At 39.7% G+C, this 24,606-nt stretch overlaps 2 protein-coding genes across 2 annotated transcripts; both read right to left on the bottom strand.

Annotated features, from left to right (window-relative positions):
• Positions 1 to 8,259: 8,259 nt before the first annotated feature.
• LOC110954321 (taste receptor type 1 member 1) lies at positions 8,260 to 13,848 on the bottom strand. The gene is made up of 6 exons (XM_051949260.1): positions 13,667 to 13,848; positions 13,114 to 13,411; positions 12,262 to 12,987; positions 9,741 to 9,944; positions 9,512 to 9,632; positions 8,260 to 9,188 (listed from the first exon to the last, which is right to left on the bottom strand). The coding sequence occupies exons 1-6, from the start codon at positions 13,846 to 13,848 to the stop codon at positions 8,260 to 8,262; spliced, it is 2,460 nt and encodes an 819-aa protein (XP_051805220.1).
• A 9,081-nt stretch (positions 13,849 to 22,929) lies between these two features.
• Positions 22,930 to 24,263, bottom strand: LOC127534500 (taste receptor type 1 member 1-like). The gene has a single exon (XM_051949764.1). The coding sequence runs from the start codon at positions 24,070 to 24,072 to the stop codon at positions 22,930 to 22,932; it is 1,143 nt and encodes a 380-aa protein (XP_051805724.1). The 5' UTR covers positions 24,073 to 24,263.
• Between the last annotated feature and the right edge of the window lie 343 nt (positions 24,264 to 24,606).

Raw genomic sequence — 24,606 nt, 5'->3', positions numbered from 1 at the left:
AGTGGATTTATATAGAGACACCCACTTAACATCTCAATGCAAACAGTCCCGCCTGTTTCTTGCGCTCAAATGAACAACACTGGCGTCACTTGACAGCCAAAACCAACCAAAACGTTTCACCTAAGAAGAGACAATCCAGTAAGTCTGTGCTCTTCAAATATTTTAAAATGTGGAAAACTTTAGCATTTATTTTAAACCCACATTACCTGAAATGATTTATTATTATTGGACCTTAAGTAAATCTTTCTCTTTTATCAAAAACTTATTAACAGAAGCAGAAAATTCCTTGTTTCACGGAGACCAGAGAAATGAAACTACCTACATCTTGTAGATTAGTTTGTGTGTATAACAGTGCGTTAAGAAAACTGCTCCTTTGGCATCTATTTTATAAGCTCTATATGATGAATTTAGACCATAAACCACACATCTATGTGGGCACAGCATGTATGATGTCAGCATTAAGTACCTAACAGTCAACGTGTGGGGCAAAAAACTACCGAGAAGCGTAAAAATAATAAACATAATCATGATGGTTCTGCTTGGTGTGCACTGTGGCCGCTATTGACTCCTGTATTCAGCCTTTTATATGTGAGTTTCACGCCACCAGGTCGAAGGCAGCACCGTGGTAATTCCCTTCGTGTCTCCACAACATTTCGATTTTCTGGTGGCTGCTGATAGTAAAACTTGTGCACCTGCAAAATCAGATTACAGAACCAGACGTACTTTTATAGGCAAACGGTGCAGCTACAGTTTATGAATGCACATCAAACACACAGCAACGAAAAGCACGTAGGATTGTGAACAGATTTACCTTTAGGACACTTTTTACACTTTTAGGATTCTTTGGCTATTGTGCGTCACCGGTTTTTGTCTTCATAGCAGGCTCAGTGAGGCACCGAGGAGAATCGAGGGCCGCCCCTTGTCCTTGGTCCCTCGCCTCCCGATTTTCCACACTGCTTCCTGAAAGGAGCTGAGGCTTGGGAAAGTCATAGCAGCTGAAACAATGCGTTGACCATTGGCTCACTGCAGCCCACTGCGCATCTTGTGCTCACAGACGAACAACCTGACAATAATAAAACAGGAGTGAATGAAATGGAGTAGCAGAGTTTAAAGCTGCTGTTTCAGGGTAGATGTGTTCAGATCCAGATGATTTTATAGATGTTTTTAAAGTTGGTTGAACATTTCAAGAGCTAAAGAAGGAATTGTTGTGGGAGAAGCATTCAGAGGTACCACACTAGGACAGTACTCTGTTACAAGTCCTGCACTTAAAAGTTGGCACATTAAAATGCTTTTCTCTTAAAAATGACTTTAAAAATGGGAAAAACTGCATTTTTCCCCTCAGGCAGCTAATTCATTGATCCATAAATCATAACTTTACCTGTATAACCTTAAAACATGTATGCTTTGAGTGGACAATCTCAATTTTAAGTGACTAAAGCTGTCAGAAAAATGCAGTGCAGTAAGTCATGTAGTCCAAGTATAAAGAGGCACAAAAGGCAAAGATTCCAGTAATACCTAGAATGAAAAATACAAGTCCTACGTTTAACATTTTAACTGCATCTTCACATATTTTCAAGCTGGCACTTTGAACTCTTTTTTTTTTTATCTTTATGACCATAAAACACCAAAAACTGTCATTTTTTCCTTCACTCAGCTAATTAATTAATTGACCGATCATTTTAACTAATTTAACACCTGAATAACCTTAAAACATGTCCCCTTTGTGTTGAAAATCTTAACTTTTAAGTGAGTAAATCGACAGATAATTGTAGTACAGTAATATGGACTTACAGTAGATGGACTTTATTAATCCCCCAGAGGGAAATTCAGCTGTTTACAGCAGCTGGATATTCAACAAAGGGGGCAAACAACAAGACAACACAGAATATCAGGGCCGGGTATAAAGTGAAGGTAAGATAAAATAAAAATATAAAAGTATAAAAATTAACTAAATATACAAGAATAGACAATAGTGATACAGAAATGTGCAAAGAATGTGCTTAGCTGTGCATGCATGTAAGTAAGTAATGTAGTAAAGTCCAAGTAAATAGTGGCACAAATACCTAATATGCATATTTGATGCATATTTGAGTAAATGTTCTGAATTTAAAAGTTCTATACATGTTCACATTTTTGAAGCATGGCACTTTGAAATGTTTTTATCTTAAAATGACTTTAAAATACCAAAAACTGTCATTTTTATCCCCCTCAGTCGGCTAATTAATTAATTGACCGATAATTTTAACTTATTTAGCACCTTAAAACATGCATGCGTTGTGTGGAAAATCTTATGTTTAAGTGAGTAAAGTTGTTGGATAAATGTAGTACAGTAATGTAGTTTAGTCCAATAAAGTGGCACAAAAGGCAAAGATTCAAGTACATGCATACGTGACTAAACAGCCTCTGTGTCTCCAGTGAACTTCAGATGTATTTCGGGCTGCTTAAGATTTATAAGAGCTAAACAAACAAACAAAAAAAAAACCTAGAACTGTGCATTTTGACTAGTGGTGAAGGACGTATTTATTTTTAACCACATCTACACATTTCTGAAGCTGGAACTTTGAAATGTTTTCACATAGAAAAATGACTTAAAATATCAAAACAGCTAATCTTCTATCAGTCAGCTAATTGATTAATTGACCAATCAGTTCAACTGCACTTGTGTAAGCTGAAAAATCTCAATTTAAAAAGTAGCTAAAGCTGTCAGATAACTGCATTGAAGTTTGTAGTTGAGTAAATGTACTTAGTTGCATCTCACCACAGGGCTTTAAAGGCAGACATTACTGTGACATTTTTCCTTCTATCAGGTCTTCTTACTCTGATTCTTGCTGCATAAAGGAGGAGAATGTTTGTGTTCAGTCTGATGAAAAGAGGCCAATTTCTCTAAGCTCTCCACTCATCTTTTCCTTTTCCCTCCACTTCTAACCAACAGAGCTGCTCTTCTCTTCATTCTGCCGTGGAGATAAAATTCTGTACAATCTGTTGATTCATTTAAAAGTTTTAAATTAGCAGATATAGAAGCAGCGGAGGAACATTGTTGAGATATAAATTGATGGATCTCGAAGAACTAAATCACAGCCTCAATCACTCAAAGAGTCTGAAGCCTGGAGTTGTCGGTGTGTCAGGAGACACTAATTGCGTAAAAGGCGAAAAATTGAGGGCCACAGTTGTGCTGCTATATTCTGAAGCATTTAATCGGTATGAAATCTGGCCGGGATGCTCTGGTGTAAGTGGGCTTTCTTGGTGTCCTTTGTCCCGTCTGAGCGCCACATTATCTCCGTTTTTCACGCTTGGGTTTTAACACAAGACCCGTGGAGGGCTGATTTCAGCGTGGAGTCGTGGCATCACAACAGTCGCCTGTCTCGTTATTCTGTCCAACAGGGCACAGATTTCACCGCTGATTTCTCGGTATAATTTCAATTAGTGTCCCTCTGACATCAGAAGAGTCAAGGAGGGAGATTTGCAGACATGAGAACATTCAGGTCTGCAGTGAAGGAATGCAGCCGGGCTTTAAAACTGTTCCCCTCACTCCTCTATAAGGCGTTCTTCCATCATCTAGCCTATCCATGAGAATAGCGCAGCGAGGAACTTGTGTCCCGAATGGAAATAATAATGCAAGTGCCATTAAATGACAAGTTAAGTGTATGTTTATAAAAGGAATCGGGCCCTTTGCTCCACTTTCACTTTTCAGCCTCGGGTCATTCATTAAGCCTATCAGACCTTTGTCATGGATTCCTGCCGGAGGGGAACCTTCAGTGCTGCTGCAATAATTGGACTATTGGGGAACTTGTTAACAACAATTAGTGAAGCAATTATGTAATTACTGCAATAAACTACTTTCTTCCAAGAGAGAAAGTGAGGCATTTGCAAGCCAATGGTTAGTATGTCCAGCAGAGGCAGAAATATCGGATTTAGAGGATTTCAGATGACAGAGAACTGACATTTTCGTCATAAATACAGAATAGCATGTTTCAGCAGCATGTAACATTCTATTATATAAACAATATATTTGCCTACTGAAGACTTATTTTACGCATTTAAAGATCTATTGAATGCCAAATTGAATATATATCTGTATATATGTTATTTTATGTGCAAAATTCGGCTTTGTCCTCCATTTTTTCAAATGCATTGTCAGGCTCTAACGAGTCTGCATGCCTTTGCAGAACTCCTCAGATAAATGCACACTCTGGCCTATAAATTGGCTCACCGTGAGCGGAGCAAATCGATGAACCGCCTTCCATTCAGTCTGACCCGCGGCAGCGCTGGTGTGACCGAAACGCTCATTGTGAGCAGCGAGGCCACATTTAGAAACCAGAGCAGGTACAAGGACAGGTGCACTGGAAAGCAAAATATTAGAAATATTGAGAAGGTTTTGTGAAAAGCCACGCGACGGACCTGTTGGCGAAGCTCTGATCAAACATCAAATAGAAAAAAAAAAGCATCATGAATTTCTATAGACTGGTCCCCGGGTTATTTAAAGACTTCTTACTTTGGTTTGGGAGCACAATGGCCGCTGTTTGCCTGTGTGTGCCGGGGTTAGCGCATGAAAGGAGCAGAGGTGCACATTAACATCGCTTAAGGTTTTCTCAAGGGCCGGGATGAACTGACTGGAAAGTAACTTTATAACTCGCTGGAGGATGAAGCCTTTTGTCCAGCTCTGAAGTGAAAGACACAAGCCCCGGACAAAAGAGGAGCTCCTTTGTTAAACACTAAAGCGCATGGGTATTGATGCGCCTTGAATTGCAAAACATCTGCCATTTACTCTGGACGACCAGAGACGGATTTGAATGAGAATAACCAAGCGGCCTTTTAGCGCGCAGCCTGGAGTCGTGCGTAAAACAACAGTCATATGAGCAGCGTGGATACTGAGCATTTGGTTGGAGATTAAAAACATAGAGGCGACTTTTCTGCTGTTGTTTTAAATCACGTGACCACAGTTCTTGCATCTCATTCCTGATAAATCAACACTGTCCTCCATAACTGCTTTTTTTTCCTGTTTTAATATTTCTCCATTGCAATATTAAGTTTGGGATTTTGACTATGAAGACCAGACAGACTTTCTGCTGATACCCTGCAGTTCATTTTTAGCATATTTGCTAAAAAAAAAAAAAAAAAAAAACTCTGTTGAAAGAAGTTTTATTAAGTGGATGGGAAGGAATTCTGCTATTTAGTCATTTAATTTCGTATTCCCACAGACACAGTGTTCCAGAATCATTGCGCGCAATTCTAGGCATAATTACTCGTCATAAAATGCTAAAAGTGCACCAATGGAGGTAGATTTGGGGGGGGGACGCCAGATCTTTCAGATTAAGCCCCTTAACTGGTGAGGGATGTATGGCTTTAGATTGAAAAGAAGACAACTTTAAGGCAAATCCCATATGGCCACCAAGCGCAAATGGCCTCCATTTAAAGTGCGTTTTGTTTTTGCTTTGGGCACGAAAAGGATGGCCCGATTGCTGGCCAAGTTTTTTTCCCAGGGTTCTCCCTTTATCTGACCAAAGTGGAAAATTGAAAGGTACAAGTGAAAAGCCACGGGGCGTTCCTGCAATTCTCCTCGCTCCATATTTTGTAAACCAGAAATATGTGTCCCATAGCACAACTGACCTAAACACAGTCACAAAGTCTTTAAAGGTAAAACTAACCAGGGTCCACAAGCCATTTCTAAACTACAGAAATGTTGCTGTGGTGTACTTTTTGGGAATTTAGATACAGATTGTTTTAATATTTGGATTAATTCACATTCTAAACAGCTCATCTCCCTGTGGTTTTAATGAGACTCATTTTTTGTATCAGGTAAATATACCAAAAGTGCACCAAGGTGCTAAAGTTCTGCGTGACATCGTGTGTGGCAATAACGCTGAAATTGGTATGAAATCGTCAATTTGTTGGTGTCAGCGTTCAGCTCTCCAAACGCGCCATATGCCATGCTAAGTGGCACCATTTACCAATTCGTTCCTAGTTTCACGGTCCGTCCTCCCCCTTTTCCCTGCCAGGAAGCTGAATAGCGGCAACAAAGTGGCAATTTACCGTCTGGAATTGGCGCAGACCCCCTGCGGCACCGCTCTTTCCGTTGCACTTCGCGGGGCACCCACAGACCCACGGGGCGTCGCGGCGTGAAACCTTCAGATGGACTCTCAGGTCAGCTTTTCTCTTTCACTCGTGTGTCTGAAGCCAAACTGACAGCACGAAGTAAACCTGTCATCCAGAGGACCTGGGGTTCGTCTCAGAGGAAGTTAAAAGAGAAGTAAAAGAACGTGAAGTCACAGATAAACTTATTATGGGATGGCAGGATGGAGGCACAGAGTGAGAACAGCGTTGGTGAAAGCGGGTAGCATTCAAAAAAAGGACTGAATCTGAAACAGAAAAGGTTTTCAATTAATCTGTGAGCAAATAAACAGTAAGAGCAGGCAGCTACATGGAAACTAACAACTTTAAGGTCAGATGTCACTGATAAAGAGGTCTAAAATGCCTCCAAATTAAACGTCACTCTCAGGAAATTTTAGGCCTCAAAAAAGTCCAAACAAAACTAAAAAATAAGGAATAAATCACAGATTATAACGAGTAAGATCAAAGAAAAATCTTACTATAATTTTACGTGTTAACCCTTAAAAAGAAAGGGGCAAAAACAGGCCTAAACTGTAAATAAAGTCCACCGCAAAAGTATTTTTGAAAATGGTTATTTATTCATTTGAAGCATTATACACTGCAGTAAATCAGAAAATATCTTTATTTGCTTTTTTAAAGTGTTATTGCTCAGATGTTTCCTGTTTTGTTCAATGATAAATAACTAGTAAATTATAAATAAATGATAATAATCAACATTATATTGAACATATTTGAAATTATTTTATTCCTGAATAAGGAAAAAAACAGGCCCAAAATGTATATAACCACATAAAACAGCTGAATGTTTAGAAATAGTCATTTGTTTCTGTTACAAAGTGAAACCGTAGACTCAAAGATAATCACACAATAAGAGGACAGAAAAACTGACAAAGGAAAAACAACCAGAACACCATTACATTAGTGTTATATTAAGCTTTGCATTTATGTGATAATCTGCACAAAAGTCTGCATTCACCAACTGTAGCTCTAAAATCGGTACACTTGTTGCATTAATAATATTTTCAATGCAATTTTTCAGTCAAATAATCTCATGTTTATATAAAGGATAATATCCACAAGCAGAATGGGGCTTAAAGTTAGTACTGAAGGGGAAAAAATCTGTTCAACAGGCTTTGGTTTTGTGTTCTGACATTAGGGGACAGTAAAGTTCTGATTATAATGATGTCTGGTCTATAGGAAGCATCACTGAGAAGTGGCGCCACCATGTGGTGAGATCAGTGTTGCAGCAACTGAGACGAAAACTGACATTATGCAGCACATGCAAAACGCAGTGACGGTTCAATGATGAAACAGTTGTCTAATAATGATAATGCTATCAATATGTCACAGATTACAAATAAGAGCTTTCAAAGACTTCAAAGAAGGGCAAATATTTTTAATAATTAATGCAAAATGTATTTTTGAGATGGAGGCCATGCAGCACTCTTGGAGTTCATTGACAAGGCTGGCCCAGGACAAGCAGAAGTGGAGGAACTTTGTTGCTGCCCTACACACCACTTGGTGTAAAGGATGATGATGATGATGATGATGATGATGATGATGATGTATTTTTTAATTTGAATGATTTCACTGCTTGACCAGCGGAGAAAGAATAGTCTGCTAAGAAGAGACATAAAATTGCTTGAGATAAACCAAAATAATGACTTAAATGCCATTTTAAAAAAAAACGCTATAGGTAGTACACATTCTCATTTTAATGCAATCTGAGTAAATTAGCAGCAGAAACAAACACAACCTATTTAATCTGGACTGCATTTACAGCTGCAGATATCAGACATCTTTAGGAACATGTTGTCCCCGATCACTTCAAAAAAGCTTTTTATGGAGTACATTCCAGAATACATTTGTGAAATTAAACCGTAATGTCAAATGGGGAATGAGATGACTATTTAATGCTATGTATGTTAAAAAGCGAAATTATTCAGAAGTATTCAGAGCGCATCAGCACGTAGAAGAGAATATAATTTCTTTCTTGTCATTGCAAATGTGAAACGAAATTAGTCTATAGTCTTTTGGTGCATTAACAGGTAGTAGAAAGTGCTACTGTGTGCTCAGGTACAGACAGTTAGTGTGATACATGTATGTTGTTGTGATATATGTCATACAGAGATGCATGTTTAGCAGCTGCAGCTACTGGCTGATAGTTTTGGTGTAGTTCTGAATGAGACCTTGGAAGTACTGCTGCGTATTTTTCTGGGGTTGAAATATAATAATGTAGCATTTTGGGAAAAAATACCACAACAGAAAGGAGTAGAGACTGGAGAGCACAGCCAGGGCGTTAAGGATTGGGATGTATTTGCCTCGATAAAGCGTGTAGACAGTAGCAAAGATGATCCATGTGAGGATCAGCAGCAGGAGGCAGAAGGTGATTGCTTTGGCCTCGTTGTAGTTTTTTGGGAGATCTTTTCCCATGTAGGAGAAAATAAAGCAAAGGGAGCACAAAGATGACAGTAAGACTATAGAACCATATGTTTCTACAAGACTGATTTTACAGCTGAGTATGATTTTTTCTGGGTACCACACTGTCTCGTTGTAAGGCTTTGGAGGTCTAGTAGAAAAGCCAATCAGAAGGGCGAGAGCCTGAGTGACAAACGCCGCAGTGATGACCAGCCACTGTCCGTGATACTTCATCCACCAGCTGTGGAGTTTGGGGAACTTGGCGGCTATTTTGAAGATGCACACGATTTGAAAAGAGCGCACCACAAAACACGAGAGACAAACAGTGTAGAACAAGAAAAATGGCAGATACCTCAAGACACAAGAAGGAACTGATGGCTGGCCAAAGTAAAAGAAAACACTGATGCTGCACAGACTGAGGCAGCCTAGAATCAGGAAGCACATCGGCCCCCCAGCAGATCTGACAACAGGCGTGTTGTAGTTAACAGCAAAGAGAACAGATACAGCTAGAGTGAGGCCCACCAAGGCCCCGGCCCCCAGCATGATCAGTATGGCCCCGCTGTCTGTAAACGGTATGAACTCCACCAGACGCTGGTTGCAGGACGTACTTCCCTCTGCAGACCATTCTGTGAGCTTGCAGCTGATGCAGCTGTAGGGATCCTCTGTTTTACATGAGAGATGGAATATGTTAAGGGTCACTTCTGAAAGATCTTTTCTGTGTAGAGAGGAAGAAGTGTTTGCAATCTAGATGTTCTTGTAAAATTAGCTGTTTGTATTGCAGAGGAAGCAGTAATAAGAATCTGTTGAATATTAGCAAGAAACTGGTTGATTGTTTTGTTAAAGCCTGGAGGCACAATTTATCACAGAGCCATCCTTCATTCATTAGGCTCTAGATGAACTTGCTATCTGCAATTAGTTCATGTTAAACCAACAATGGAAGCAATTTTTTTTGTTCACTTTCTTTATCTCATATGTAGTAATTTACCTGTGCTGTTGATGTAAGTTCCATTTGGACAGATTTCACAGGTGAAGCAGCATTCATGGATTCCATTTGGCTTTTTTACATATCCTATGGAACATTCTGGGGAACACAGTGAAGTCGGCACCTGGGGAAGGAAGGCGTTTATTTAGCAAACATATGTCTTGATGATGCGTGATTAGGCCACGCATCCCTGTAGAAGAGCTAAACGAAACAAAATATGCTAACTACTTACTTCTCCGTTGGTGAACCACTTGATTTTGGTGTCGTTGACAAAGAAATGGAACGGGTGGAACTTATAGGAGCCGATCTCCTGCACGTTACCATGGTGATTCCAGAACACGATGGAGTAGACCCCGAACATGATGTCGCCGGTCTCGTCAAACTGAATGTTCCTGTTCAAGAGCGTAAAGTTTGACCTCTTCAGCTCCGCCAGAACCTGTTAAAAGCACATCAAGTGTAAACGGCCATTACTGCTTTGTGTTAAAAATGAAAATGTAATATGCAGATGAAACAGATGCACATTCTGTGAAATTTCTTGATTTTAGTGCCCGTGCAATGTCTGAAGTTGAAGTAGAGAGTGCACTGGTATTGTAGATCAACAAATGTGCTGCTGATGGCAGAAATATGCTGCGTCATGTGTGGGCTCATATTTGAGTAAAATCAAACTATACTAGGGGTGTCCAACATGAGGCCCGTGGTCCAAAAGTGGTCCTCCAGAGGGTCCAATCCGGCCCTCAAAGTGTAAAAATTACAGAGAAGACCTTAACTGCAGATTGTAAATTAGGAAAACTATAAATGTAAAATCATTTGTAGACCATGACAAGTTGTTTTTATCATGAAGTGAAATACTAGATTGCTCATTGTTCTTTTGTCGTTTTGTGTCTCATTATTATAACATTTTGTCTTGTTTTTGTTGTTTTTGGTCTTATTTTGTCCGACTTCTGTCATTTGTCTCATGTTTTTGTCGTTTTGTTTTTCGTTTTTGTCGTTTTGTGTTTCCTTTTGGTCTCACTTTTCAATTTTGGTAGTGTCTACAGATACGGACCCGAAGCCTGTGGTCTACGGATACGGCACTTTCCCTTATCATAAATATTAATGAGACGTACATGAATATTAATGAGTCGGCTGGTGAACGTGCTTTGTGATTGGCTGGTAAGCTATTCAGTGACCTTAACGGGTCCGTACCTCTGGTACAGATGCTACGGGTACGGGTCCGTACCTGTAGCATCAACCTAATCCGAGTGATGAAGGCGCTTCCGTGATTCGAGGTGAATCTGCGTGCCGAGCCTGTCATGTCAGTCATCTGCTGTTCTCTTTTCTATCATGCATAATGTCTTATAAATATCATTATCTGACTTTTTCACGGACAGCGATTTGGGGGTTGAAATCAGCACTACTATTAAAAATAGCAAAACTTTTTATTCACGTGACCCTGTTCTAATAAAGCACAAACAGCAAACAAAACAAATGGCAGAACTAACAGCCAGCAAACTACAAGTATTTTTTACCTTCAAAAGTAGCGACAGACTATTACATATTAACAACCTAAACAAAACCCTGACGTATTTTCTACGTCTGTCAACACAGACACTGCACGTCAGTCACTTTAATGTTAGCGGACTCTGTTGAATGGCTAAGTTACATAACCACAAACAAATCTCACAATATCACAGTAAATCGAGTTTGTGGTTTTTTTTTAATTCATGCCGAATTAAAGAGCTGCTCCTCACCATTCACGAGTGTTTGTTTCATATTCGACATCCTTAATTTTATCTTGTAAATTAGCGTCCGAAATTAAATGGGAACATTTGCAATGGAGTTCGTCCACCACTGAACGCGGTAAACTAATTAATAGGAACTGGACTTCAAACAATTTATACACGGCGTCTAAAAGCGTAAAAGCTGCAATGTCTAAAGTGTGAGAGGAGTATTTTTGGTTAAATTATACAATGTTCGCCGTCAAAGTCATTCATATAAACTGCCTGTAATGTGCAGCAAATAGTAGTTAACCATCGCCAGCTCTTCAGTGACCTTAACGGGTCCGTACCTCAAGTACAGATGCTACGGGTACGGGTCCGTACCTGTAGCATCAACCTTTAATTTTTGTCATTTTGTGTTTCGCTTTATTTGCTGTTTTGTTTGTTTTTTGTCTCACTTGTGTTGACCGCTTTTTGCTTTGAAACTCTAATTTTGTGGGGATTTTTTTTGGTCTCGCTTGTGTCGTTTGTTCATTTTTTGTCACTTTGTAACTTTTTTGTCAAATTATTTGTCTCTTTTTTGTTTTATGTCATTTGTCTCATTTCTTGGTCTCATTTTTGTAACATTTTGTCTTGTTTTTGTTGTTTTTTTGTCTGACTTTTGTCATTTTGATCATAAAGTAGAATACTGTATCGTTCAGATCCAGATACCTGTGACTAAATGTTTTGTTTCTTTGTTTAATTTCAGGTTGTTCGGGATGTTTTGTTAAAGATAATTCATTAAGCGTGAACATTTTCAGTGCTTACTTTTTTGCACAAAAACAAATGAAAAAATAGGAATTGTAGTTACTTATAGGTTATTATGCTGTGATTTTACTGGTCCATTCCACTGGAGATCAAACTGGACTGAATGTGGAACCTGAGCTAGAATGAGTTTGACACCGCTGAACTGCACTAAAGTATTTTTTAAAAGTTTTTCTTTACTGAATCGGCCTCTTTAAAATACAGTAAAATCTATGCTGCAAATGTAAATACAGACCGGCCTTCAGTACTTACCTTGTGTGGGTACACTGTCGTATTTTTCTTACATTTGCCGTCTCCACATTGTAAGGTGTTGTGTAAGGCGTGAGCGACGGCGTATATGGCTGAATAAACAGGAAACGAGTACGTTGGGTTCTCACTCAGAATATCCTCAGCATTCAAATGACTGCAGTTGCACTCCTGATTGCAAAACGTACTTTCCTCCACGTCTTCCCAACGCCTCTGGGACTTGGTAGAAAAGATAAAGTCCCTGAAACCGGGTATTGTTACCACAGGCTGAGATACCCCAAGAATAGTTCCAATATTTTTGATTCCTTCTAAATGGGCAAGCCTTTTACTTAAGGACCAGCTTTCCCCTGCAATCCACACCTTGTTGGTGATATTCAGTTGTATTGCTGCCTCGATGAGAGAGGCAGCAACCAGTTCTTCAGAAAAAACAATAACTGCGTTTATCTGCTGTGCCTCTATCTGTTTGAACATTTGGGAGTAATTTGTGTCGTCGTTAAGGCCTTTGGAGAACGCCAGGCAGATCTTACTGTCCTTGATCCTCTTAATGAACAATTCCAGTCCATCAGTTCCAAAATCATTGTCACTGTATAGGAAAGCAACCCAGCGCCACTCGAAGCGTTGAATCAAGCTAACAATCACTTCTATGACGTCTTGATTGGGGAACACTGTCCGCATGAAAGAAGGGTATTTCATCTTTTTTGAAAAAGCAGAACTAGTGGATCCGTAGTTGACCTGTTGAAAGATCAACAGACGAATTTAGAATTTTTTTCTGACACTTCACAATAACAATGGTGTCAAGTGACAATAAAATATATTCTATTTGAGTGTTTTTAAGATCTTATAAGTGAAAGAACTTACCATTGGAATGAGATCCGCCATGAAGAGCGGGGCGACGGTCAGGGCGTGGGTGCTTGTAAAAGGACCAACCACTGCTATCATTCCGGACACATTCTTGGGATTTTCACCCCAAGGTTGGATCAAGTTATTCACTGAGATGAGTTTCAGAATTCCTGAGAAGCTCTGCGTATTTGAGCAGTGGTCAAATATGTCGTAGCCGAGGGACACATTCGGCAGGAGGGTGGTGGAGTTATTGATCTGCTCTACAGCGAATCTCATCAGCTGAAACTTTCGATAATTTGAGAGGCTGAAGGGTTGACTGAGGATGAGAAGACAGGAAACAGGGACTCTCAGTGCAGCAGTTTTGTCTCAGTGCTTCATGCATTATCATTTGTAAAGGCTAAAACAACACTGTACAGATATGGAAATTACAACAGAAGATTAACGAACAAAGACTGAGGTCAGACTTAATTTCCACAGCAAATTTAATCATGTGGCAATAAACAAAATAGATTGTTTTTCTACTAAGTAAATTATTGTCTTTGCTTTGGGAAAGATTTATTAGAAAACTCACCTGGAGCAGTCAATGGCTTCTGGTCTGGCTTGACGAGTAAGTCTCCTGACATGATGGATATCAAAAAGTCCACCAATCCAGTAATCTCCTTCCAGTTGAAACTCTGAGGTTGCAGCAGTGCAGCTCGTCAAGGCATGTAGAAGAGATCCAAGCAGGCATAGAGAAGCTACAAAGTGTTTCATTGTTGCAGCTTCCTGCTGCCACTCTGTTGTGAACTCTAATGGGATTTGCCTTTAGTAAGTTATGACACACTGGTGACGGTCAAGCCTCTTTTTTTTTTCCATGCGTGAGTTGTGATAAATGTATACCTGTAAATGGTTGGAGGAGTTTTCACAAATCAGTATGCAAAAGCACCTAAAGTGCTGCTGCAACAACAATCACCATGAGTAAGCAAACTTAACACATCCGGCTTGAGTAAATTACTCAGTCACGCTAAACAACACAGAGCCCCTTCCTTCAATGTTACACATTTACTTTAAGTTTTAATTCAATCTGTGACTAATATGAGAATGCACATATCATGGTGCTGACTGCCTTGACTCAACAACTGTCACTTTGGTTGTATTGGGACCGAATGACTTGTAGCTGGATGCCTGGTACCCCATATTCACATGGTACCCCCACAGGATCCCTCAAGCTCAAGGGACATGGTTGTACGCAATTTCCAAATCCACAAAAAAGCTTGACCCAAGCCCTGCCTCACCTTCCTGAGGAGTCAAATGGTTTAACAGGACTTCCTCGAGGCCAAATGGTAAATGGTCTGTATTTATATAGCGCTTTACTATACCTGAAAGATACCCAAAGCGCTTTACGAGATACGTCACATTCACCCATTCACACACTGATGGCGGAAGCTGCCATGCAAGGCGCTAACCACGACCCACCAGGAGCAATTAGGGGTTCTGTGTCTTGCTCAGGGACACCTCGACATGAGCTCTCCGGGCAAGACAGCCACTCTACCTACTGAGCCATGCCGCCCCAACCCAAAGTCCGTCTCTTGAGCCTCTCTCTCTCGGGTTTCTGATTCCAGAACTGCTGCAGCCTTTTTGGCCGACTAGTATTTGTCTGCTGCTTCAGGAGACACATACCAGCCAGGCCTGAAAATTCTCCTCCTGCTGTCTGATGCCTTCCTTCGCTGCCAGTGTCCATAAGTGGGTTTTTACCTTTACATTGACACCACAACAGGTACCGGTGACCTTCTGGTTGCAGCTCCTAACAGCCACTTCTGCAACGGAGACTTTGGTGATGTCCCACTTGGATACCATGTCTCAAACCTCCCCCAGGATGATGAAGAAACTCTTCTGGAGGGGAGAGTTGAAGACCACACGGACAGGGGGCTCTGCTAGATGTTCCCAGTTCACCCTCACCCTCCATGTTTGGGTTCACCAGGTCTGCCCAGCAGCTTTCTCTGCTGTCAGATCCAACTCACCACCTGATCAGCTGACAGCTGTCCCAAATGTCTGAGACATAAGGCTACAGGCTCTGCAACTTCATTTGTTATTTTTAAATTTTCACTAACTTCCACAACCAATTTAATTAATAAATGAGATTTCGTCCTTCATCAAACAATTTTCATTTAGCGCGTGATGCTTGTTCACTTATTGGTACTTTGCTTGAATAGCAACTAAAACATAATAAGGCTGTTAACCACCACCCCTTGTGGTTACAGTGAATGCTTATAACCTGAAAGAACATGTGCATAAAGTGTGATTTCACAAAGTATGTTGAGCAAGTATGTATGAGATGAAACCGGAAAGAGTCACGAGCAAACACGCACAAATGAGTTCAACCCTGTGGCACCGGTTAAACTGACAGACCACCTATTAAATCATCCCTGCTCAGTTTAACATTGAGCCACACAAGTCATTTGAAAGAGAAAAATTTGCAATCACACAACAGAGGAAAGTGACAAATGGCCTGGACTGTCAGCTAAATTTGAATTCAGGTAACCACCTGTTGGAAGGGCGGAAGTCCTCGCTGTGCTTGGTAGGAAGGGAGAGTAGAGTTAATAAGAGGTGAATCAAATATGAGCTTTAACTGTGACTCAGCATTAAGGCCAAACATCCTCACTAAAACAACAAAGTAACACCAAAAACATGATCTAATTAAAGACCAGTTTACTATCAAACTAGGGCTGCACATTAGGCGTAGTGGTTAGCACTTTCGCCTTGCAGCAAGAAGATCCCCGGTTCAAATCCTGGGGTGGACCTGTGATCTTTCTGCATGGAGTCTGCATGTTCTCCCTGTGCATGCGTGGGTTTTCTCCGGGTACTCCGGCTTCCTCCCACAGTCCAAAAACATGCTGAGGTTAATTGGTTACTCTAAATTGTCCGTAGGTGTGAATGTGAGTGTGATTGTGTGTCTGTATATGTAGCCCTGTGACAGACTGGTGACCTGTCCAGGGTGTCCCCTGCCTTCACCAGAGTCAGCTGGGATAGACTCCAGCACCCCCCATGACCCTAGTGAGGAAAAAGCGGTGTATAGAGAATGGATGGATGGATGGACTATCTAACTGACAGTCGTTCAGGCAGAGCCCCTTTCAGCTGTGTTTAGTGCTGAATGGCGATGGAGAAGACATGTTTGCACTTTTATCCTCTAAGATGAATCACTTGATGATCAACCGTGTGGCTGTTACTGTGGCATTTTGTTATTAATTGCTATGATTACATATACTTTGTAGATTTAGTGGATGGTTTCCACTTGTCTGATGTCTACCATTAGGTCAAGGCTGTGATGGCAGTCCATAAGTCTCTCTTCCTAAAATGCCTTCCAGCTCCTCCTGGGGCATCCTAAGGCATTTTAAAAGATAACCAACCTCTCCCGAGGGTCTCTTACTAAAAGAAATGTGCCCAGGGGTCATTTTTATGAGACTGACCTGCCTCAACTAGCTCCACTTCAGTTCATTTATACAGCAAAAATCCAATCATAAAGCACAGATCAGGTTAGGATCAGACTCGCTGTTCTCCCAGTCACCTCCTCCAGGTTTCTCCGCATTTGCTGACCTTACCGCCTTCTCATTTTCTAACTCCAACACAAAGACAATCAGTCACTGTCTTCTGAATATCTCAACCCACGACTGCTGCCTGTCACCCTGTGGTTTCAAAAAGTAAGAGTTCAGCTCCTGTCCTAGAATTTAGTTCTGAGGTAAACTCAACCTTGATGAAATGGATGTTTGCAGCTCTAACTTCTTAAACAAAATTTCCCAGTTTTGCTAAATTACAGATAAAGACGAGTAAAATCACAGAAAAAGGTTTTCATTTCATAGTTAAGTGTAAAAGAAAGTCAAACTGTCAAAAATGTCCATATGAAAAATCAAAAATAGGATGTTGTTCATCTTTGTTTGACCACAAGATTACATTATTTACAATGTATTAAAATGAGATAAATATCTAATTATTTTAATGATTTTTTAAGTAGTTCTTAAATGTTATAGAACCCACTGTTTCTTAATGTTTTGTTTTTTTCTAGCCCTCTTGCTGGTCCCTTTACAGTGGAAATGACACATGTAAAACACATTTTGTTGATTTTGAGAAGTTCATTATCACTTTAGATTTTGAAAATGGAAACTTTTTTTTTATTGCTACAATGTATAACGTTAATATGAATTAAATGTTGACTGTATAGTTGGTCAAATCTGTCTATCCCAGCAGGTCAAACCCAATAGGTTTACCCTCAGGAGTTTCAAAGTTAGCCCTACTAAATTAAGTTAAATGTTGATGTTTACATATACTTAAGCAGTGCGAGTATAGCCTGCCATATCGGATGTTTATGTGTTGAGATCAGTGTCACTGCAGTTTTAAACGGTTGAGAAAAATACACACATCAAGGTTCATATTTTTATTGACTCATTCATACTGTTGTATAACTTCATGAACTGTACACATGGATATATGCATTTGCACAGGACTTCATTTAATGTAGGGAGGCTGTAAACACAACAGAGAGGAATATAAACCACCTTTCGTCAAAAATGACAGCTTCCAATCAGAAGCTGCCACGTCACAACTTTGACAGGTGGCCCCGCCCCTTTTAAACCGGAAGTCCCGCCTTACCACGTGCTCTTTTACAGGAAGTCCCGCCTTACCACGTGTTATTTTAGAATGTGTTTTTCCTGGAAGACCCTTCCCCTCGGACGCCAAAGTCAGGTCTAAAGTGTCTCCCTAACCCTCAGCGGCTTATCTATTCGGTGCAGATGCGCCCCTCCCCCTCCCTCCCGGGTCCGAACTGTCAAAAAGTATTTTATCTGATCTGGAGCAGACGCGTCCCTGTAAAACAAAAATTTCAGCATTCTTGTCCATCCACCCTATGACAAAAGTTTTTAGCATTCTTTTTGACAGAGAAACCCGTGAAATCAAATGTTCTGTATTAGCTTTTCTCCTATCTCGCCTTTCTGCGCGCTACCCCTGCGACCTGTCACTGAGAGCTGTCGTGACCGTGTGAGCGCTAGATACCTCCCCCAGCTACACTGACAGGAAGCCCCTCCTTAATCAAGAGGGTTTATCAGCGTAGCAGGGGAGAAGCGGGTTTGTTAAACAAGCAAGCAAGAATCTTTTTACACTCTCTAAGTTAGTTAATTTAAACACAAGACACTCAACAAGAACTAACAAAAACCCTTAGGGCCCTGTGTGTGTGTGTGTGTGTGTGTGGGGGGGGGGGGGGGTAGGTCCGTTTTTGACTAATTCTGATTTTACCTTTATATTTCACCTTAAAAGCGGTTGATCTTGCTTTGCTTGGTATCTTTCTTTCAGCACAACCTCACTTGTGTGATTCTATAATTATTTATACATTTTGATATAATGAATGGACACACTTGACCTAAAATAGCAGAAAAAATACAAAGTCTGAGTAGAAAAAAGTTAGATTTTTTTGCTGTGGACACCATAAACATGTGTAATGAATCTTTTTCAGAACTTATAATGTAAATATAAATTGTTTGTCATAAAATAATGTACAAATTTAGCAGTTAACACAGTTATATACCACTATTTGCACTAAAATGCAGGAATTTTTTAGGCGTTTTTGCACAAGTATTTCCAAAATCATGAGGAGTCACAATAAAATTTTACATAAATGAATTTGTACCATTCCAAAAAGCTTTTTCTGTCCACCATAATCTATACAATGACAAAAACAATAGAAACAGGCTTTAGGACCACAGGGAGAATCCAGAGTCCTGTGTAAAACAAAAATTTCAGCATTCTCGTCCATCCACCCTATGACAAAAGTTTTTAGCATTCTTTATGACAGAGAAACCCGTGAAATCAAATGTTCTGTATTAGCTTTTCTCTAACAAAGAAAGAACTAACAAAAAAAAACTCAGCAATTTAACTGTTTGAAATATACCAATCAGAAAATAAAACTTTAGCAATTTAACTGTTTGAAATACTCGATCAGAAAATAAAACATTAAAAATTTAACTTTTTGAAATATATCATTTGGATAAATAAAACATCAACAATTTAACTGCTTGGAATATATCATAAATAAAAAAAACATTAACAATTTGACTGTTTGAAATAGATCAATCAGAAAATAAGAACCGACAGTCTTTTATCCGGAAAGTTTCAATGATGTAGAAATCAACATATAGTTTAAACAACAGTTGTAGTTCTTGCCATACTGCTGATTGTTTGTCAGAGACTCCTGCTGAGAGAGGCTGCAGTCAGGCTGACTGATGGAACTAAACACAACTAGCTGCTCATTCGTAAACTGAAATGAGGAGACCAGAATAAAGGAGGCTGGAGGTGCAGCCTACATCCACAAAGCCATAATTCAAGCTGTGCATTCATTTAGGACATAATTTAGATCACTATTAGGCACCGGACTGTTTTACTGTGGCTGAAACTCTGAGGTGCTTTACAGGCCCTGAAGTAGGTCTCTTGTTTTTTTTTTTTTTTTTTTTTTTTTTTTAGTTGTTGTCTTTTCAGCAACATGTTTTCATATTTCTGATTGCTGGCAGGTGTTATGTGATAAATCTTGCTATGATGAGCAGAGTTGAGTAGAATACAAAACATTAGCAAAAATGTAATGCTTTTCTTTTTCCTTGAAAATATTCATTCCATTTGCCTCTAAATAGCATTTAATCAGATATAAAAGTTGGAAAATGGCTGTAATATGAAGTTGAACCGTAGTACAAAAAAACATTAAATCCAGTTATATTTGAAGATACTGATTCTATAAGTGACCCGAGAAATATACCATTTCATCTCAAACTATGTTGAAGTTTACATTTTTGATCTGCCTCAAAAAACACCTGAGACTTAAGTTGATAATGCAGCTTGCATTTACAAGTTAATTAGAAAATGTAACTAAAAGAAAGGTTAAGAACCACTAACTCTCTTAGGATCTTGAAATATCCAGGCTTATTCCATTGAATATGACGGTGACACATCTCTTAGTTGAATCACTGATCGGCAAATATCCTCTTCTGTCCTCATGCACACATGCAGGAGTGTGAACATCCCATCCAACAACGGACCTTCTTCATTTAATTATTACAGAAATTTCAAAAAGCTTTTATGCATTACTTATTTTTTAATACTTATTGTGTCCAGTAAAGAAAAATACTTTGCTGTCAGTATCCCCATTTCATTGTTTCCCTCTATAGTGGCAGTGGCATGTGCCATGTACTAATAGAAAAACACTGCAGCAGTTTCCAGCAATGATGTGATGCTACATGTAAGTTCTTACAAAACTCCAGGTTACACATTAGCAGGAGGTTGGGTTCAAAGTTTCTGTTCAGTCTTGTTAAATTTTGTGTTTGTTCCTTATTATAATCGAATATATCAAATGTAAAACACAAATATAATGACTGTAATGACATAACATTCATTTGCAATAACATAAAAATGAAGAACTGGTAAATTCGTTCTTTCTCGGATAGTTTGGTTGATTCTTGCATACTTCCTATCTTCCTCGTGAAAACTGTCAAACGAGACCAAACATCACGTTATTGTCTCTTTCCGTTATTGAGAAATATGCCGGGGGAAAGAAACGTGAGTTTGTAGTCAGTGAAGTTGGTTAAATTGGTTTTAAGAGAAGCAGAGTACTAGAAGTTGGGCCTCACCCAAGGAATTATGAAGTTGCTGAAAAGACAACAACTAAAAAAAAAAATAAAAAAAAATCAAACAAGAGACCTACTTCAGGGCCTGTAAAGCACCTCAGAGTTTCAGCCACAGTAAAACAGTCCGGTGCCTAATAGTGATCTAAATTATGTCCTAAATGAATGCACAGCTTGAATTATGGCTTTGTGGATGTAGGCTGCACCACCAGTCTCCTTTATTCTGGTCTCCTCATTTCCGTTTACGAATGAGCAGCTAGTTCTGTTTAGTTCCATCAGTCAGCCTGACTGCAGCCTCTCTCAGCAGGAGTCTCTGACAAACAATCAGCAGTATGGCAAGAACTACAACTGTTGTTTAAACTATATGTTGATTTCTACATCATTGAAACTTTCCGGATAAAAGACTGTCGGTTCTTATTTTCTGATTGATCTATTTCAAACAGTCAAATTGTTAATGTTTTTTTATTTATGATATATTCCAAGCAGTTAAATTGTTGATGTTTTATTTATCCAAATGATATATTTCAAAAAGTTAAATTTTTAATGTTTTATTTTCTGATCGAGTATTTCAAACAGTTAAATTGCTAAAGTTTTATTTTCTGATTGGTATATTTCAAACAGTTAAATTGCTGAGTTTTTTTTGTTAGTTCTTTCTTTGTTAGAGAAAAGCTAATACAGAACATTTGATTTCACGGGTTTCTCTGTCATAAAGAATGCTAAAAACTTTTGTCATAGGGTGGATGGACGAGAATGCTGAAATTTTTGTTTTACACAGGACTCTGGATTCTCCCTGTGGTCCTAAAGCCTGTTTCTATTGTTTTGTCATTGTATAGATTATGGTGGACAGAAAAAGCTTTTTGGAATGGTACAAATTCATTTATGTAAAATTTTATTGTGACTCCTCATGATTTTGGAAATACTTGTGCAAAAACGCCTAAAAAATTCCTGCATTTTAGTGCAAATAGTGGTATATAACTGTGTTAACTGCTAAATTTGTACATTATTTTATGACAAACAATTTATATTTACATTATAAGTTCTGAAAAAGATTCATTACACATGTTTATGGTGTCCACAGCAAAAAAATCTAACTTTTTTCTACTCAGACTTTGTATTTTTTCTGCTATTTTAGGTCAAGTGTGTCCATTCATTATATCAAAATGTATAAATAATTATAGAATCACACAAGTGAGGTTGTGCTGAAAGAAAGATACCAAGCAAAGCAAGATCAACCGCTTTTAAGGTGAAATATAAAGGTAAAATCAGAATTAGTCAAAAACGGACCTACCCCCCCCCCCCCCCCCCCCCACACACACACACACACACACACACAGGGCCCTAAGGGTTTTTGTTAGTTCTTGTTGAGTGTCTTGTGTTTAAATTAACTAACTTAGAGAGTGTAAAAAGATTCTTGCTTGCTTGTTTAACAAACCCGCTTCTCCCCTGCTACGCTGATAAACCCTCTTGATTAAGGAGGGGCTTCCTGTCAGTGTAGCTGGGGAGGTATCTAGCGCTCACACGGTCACGACAGCTCTCAGTGACAGGTCGCAGGGGTAGCGCGCAGAAAGGCGAGATAGGAGAAAAGCTAATACAGAACATTTGATTTCACGGGTTTCTCTGTCAAAAAGAATGCTAAAAACTTTTGTCATAGGGTGGATGGACAAGAATGCTGAAATTTTTGTTTTACAGGGACGCGTCTGCTCCAGATCAGATAAAATACTTTTTGACAGTTCGGACCCGGGAGGGAGGGGGAGGGGGAGGGGGAGGGGGAGGGGCGCATCTGCACCGAATAGATAAGCCGCTGAGGGTTAGGGAGACACTTTAGACCTGACTTTGGCGTCCGAGGGGAAGGGTCTTCCAGGAAAAACACATTCTAAAATAACACGTGGTAAGGCGGGACTTCCTGTAAAAGAGCACGTGGTAAGGCGGGACTTCCGGTTTAAAAGGGGCGGGGCCACCTGTCAAAGTTGTGACGTGGCAGCTTCTGATTGGAAGCTGTCATTTTTGACGAAAGGTGGTTTATATTCCTCTCTCACAACAGAGCACAAGATGTCAGCAACATTTCAGAATTGTAGCGCATGCATCTCTTGTTGCAATTTTTCTTGTTTTATCTTTAGCTTTGACAGATTTACACGTGTATCAAACTAAAACTAGAGCTAAAACTAAAATCAGCTTCTCGTTAACATGCAGTTACTGGATGCAGCTACTGGCTGATAGTTTTGGTGTAGCTCTGAATGAGACCTTGGAAGTACTGCTGCGTATTTTTATGTGGCTGAAAAATAATGATGTAACATTTCGGGAGGAAATACCACAACAGAAAGGAGTAGAGACTGGAGAGCACAGCCAGGGCGTTAAATATCTGGATGTATTTGCCTCGATAAAGCATGTACTCAGTGGCAAAGACGATCCATGTGAGGATCAGCAGCAGGAGGCAGAAGGTGATTGCTTTGGCCTCGTTGTAGTTTTTCGGGAGATCTTTTCCCATGTAGGAGAAAATAAAGCAAAGGGAGGCTAATGATGACAGTAAGACTATAGAACCAGATGTTGCGATAAGATCGATGTCACAGCTGAGTATGATTTCTCGAGGGTACCACACTGTCTCATTGTAAGGCTTTGGAGGGGCACAAGAATAGCCAAAAATAAGCAAGAGGGCCTGAGCTGTAAACGCTACAACGATGACCAGCCACTGTCCGTGATACTTCATCCACCAGCTGTGGAGTTTGGGGAACTTGGCGGCTATTTTGAAGATGCAAACAATCTGAAAGGAGCGCACCACAAAACACGCCAGACAAACGGTGTAGAACAAGAAAAATGGTAGAAACCTCAAGACACAAGAAGGAACTGATGGCTGGCCAAAGTAAAAGAAAACACTGATGCTGCACAGACTGAGGCAGCCTAGAATCAGGAAGCACATCGGCCCCCCAGCAGATCTGACAACAGGCGTGTTGTAGTTAACAGCAAAGAGAACAGATACAGCTAGAGTGAGGCCCACCAAAGCCCCGGCCCCCAGCATGATCAGTATGGCCCCGCTGTCTGTAAACGGTATGAACTCCACCAGACGCTGGTTGCAGGACGTACTTCCCTCTGCAGACCATTCTGTGAGCTTGCAGCTGATGCAGCTGTAGGGATCCTCTGTTTTACATGAGAGATGGACAGACAGACAACAAAAATAATGAACAAAGATCGATGCTTTTATATTGTACATGCTGTAAAGATGTGTTTTTAATTGAAACTTGTTATTTTTAACAGTAGTGACTATCCAACAGGTCATTTCAGCAACAGTGCTAATATTACGTGATGACAGTGACTGTTCTGATGTGCAGTTAAAGACAATGGTATAGTACATCAAACAACAGGTTATTTTACAGTCATTGTTTACTTCTTTAGCTCTGGACTTCTTGGCATGTCCGTTGGTCAATGGAATGGAAATGTAATAGTTTACCTGTGATGTTGATGTAAGTTCTATTTGGACAGATTATACAAGTGAAGCAACATTTGTGGCTTGGAACTTGCTTTCTTGCAAATCCTGTAGGACATTCTGGGGAACACACTGAAGCAGGCACCTGGACAGGATATTTAGCAACAAACACAATGTAAGTGAAGCAAAGGAGTTCTGTACAGGGTGGAGGGGAAAACAAAAAGGAAAGTAGTTGGTAGATTAAAAATGTATAAATGTAACCATACTAATAGACAAATTCCATCCTGAACAGAAACTATCACTATAGATATTCAAGATTTTGCATTTTTAGTCTGTTACATATGCTGGCCGACAGGTGCAAAAGCGCTGCAAACACAGAAATGATCCAAAACCAAAAACTCACAAACACATAAAACACATGCAAGAAAAAAATTCTGCAAGAGAAACATGCTGCAATCACAG

Source organism: Acanthochromis polyacanthus, chromosome 6 (assembly GCF_021347895.1).
Source record: "Acanthochromis polyacanthus isolate Apoly-LR-REF ecotype Palm Island chromosome 6, KAUST_Apoly_ChrSc, whole genome shotgun sequence".
Taxonomy (NCBI): Eukaryota; Metazoa; Chordata; class Actinopteri; family Pomacentridae; genus Acanthochromis; species Acanthochromis polyacanthus.
The sequence above is the reverse complement of the archived record's forward strand: the minus strand, read 5'-3'. Positions and strand labels throughout refer to the sequence as shown.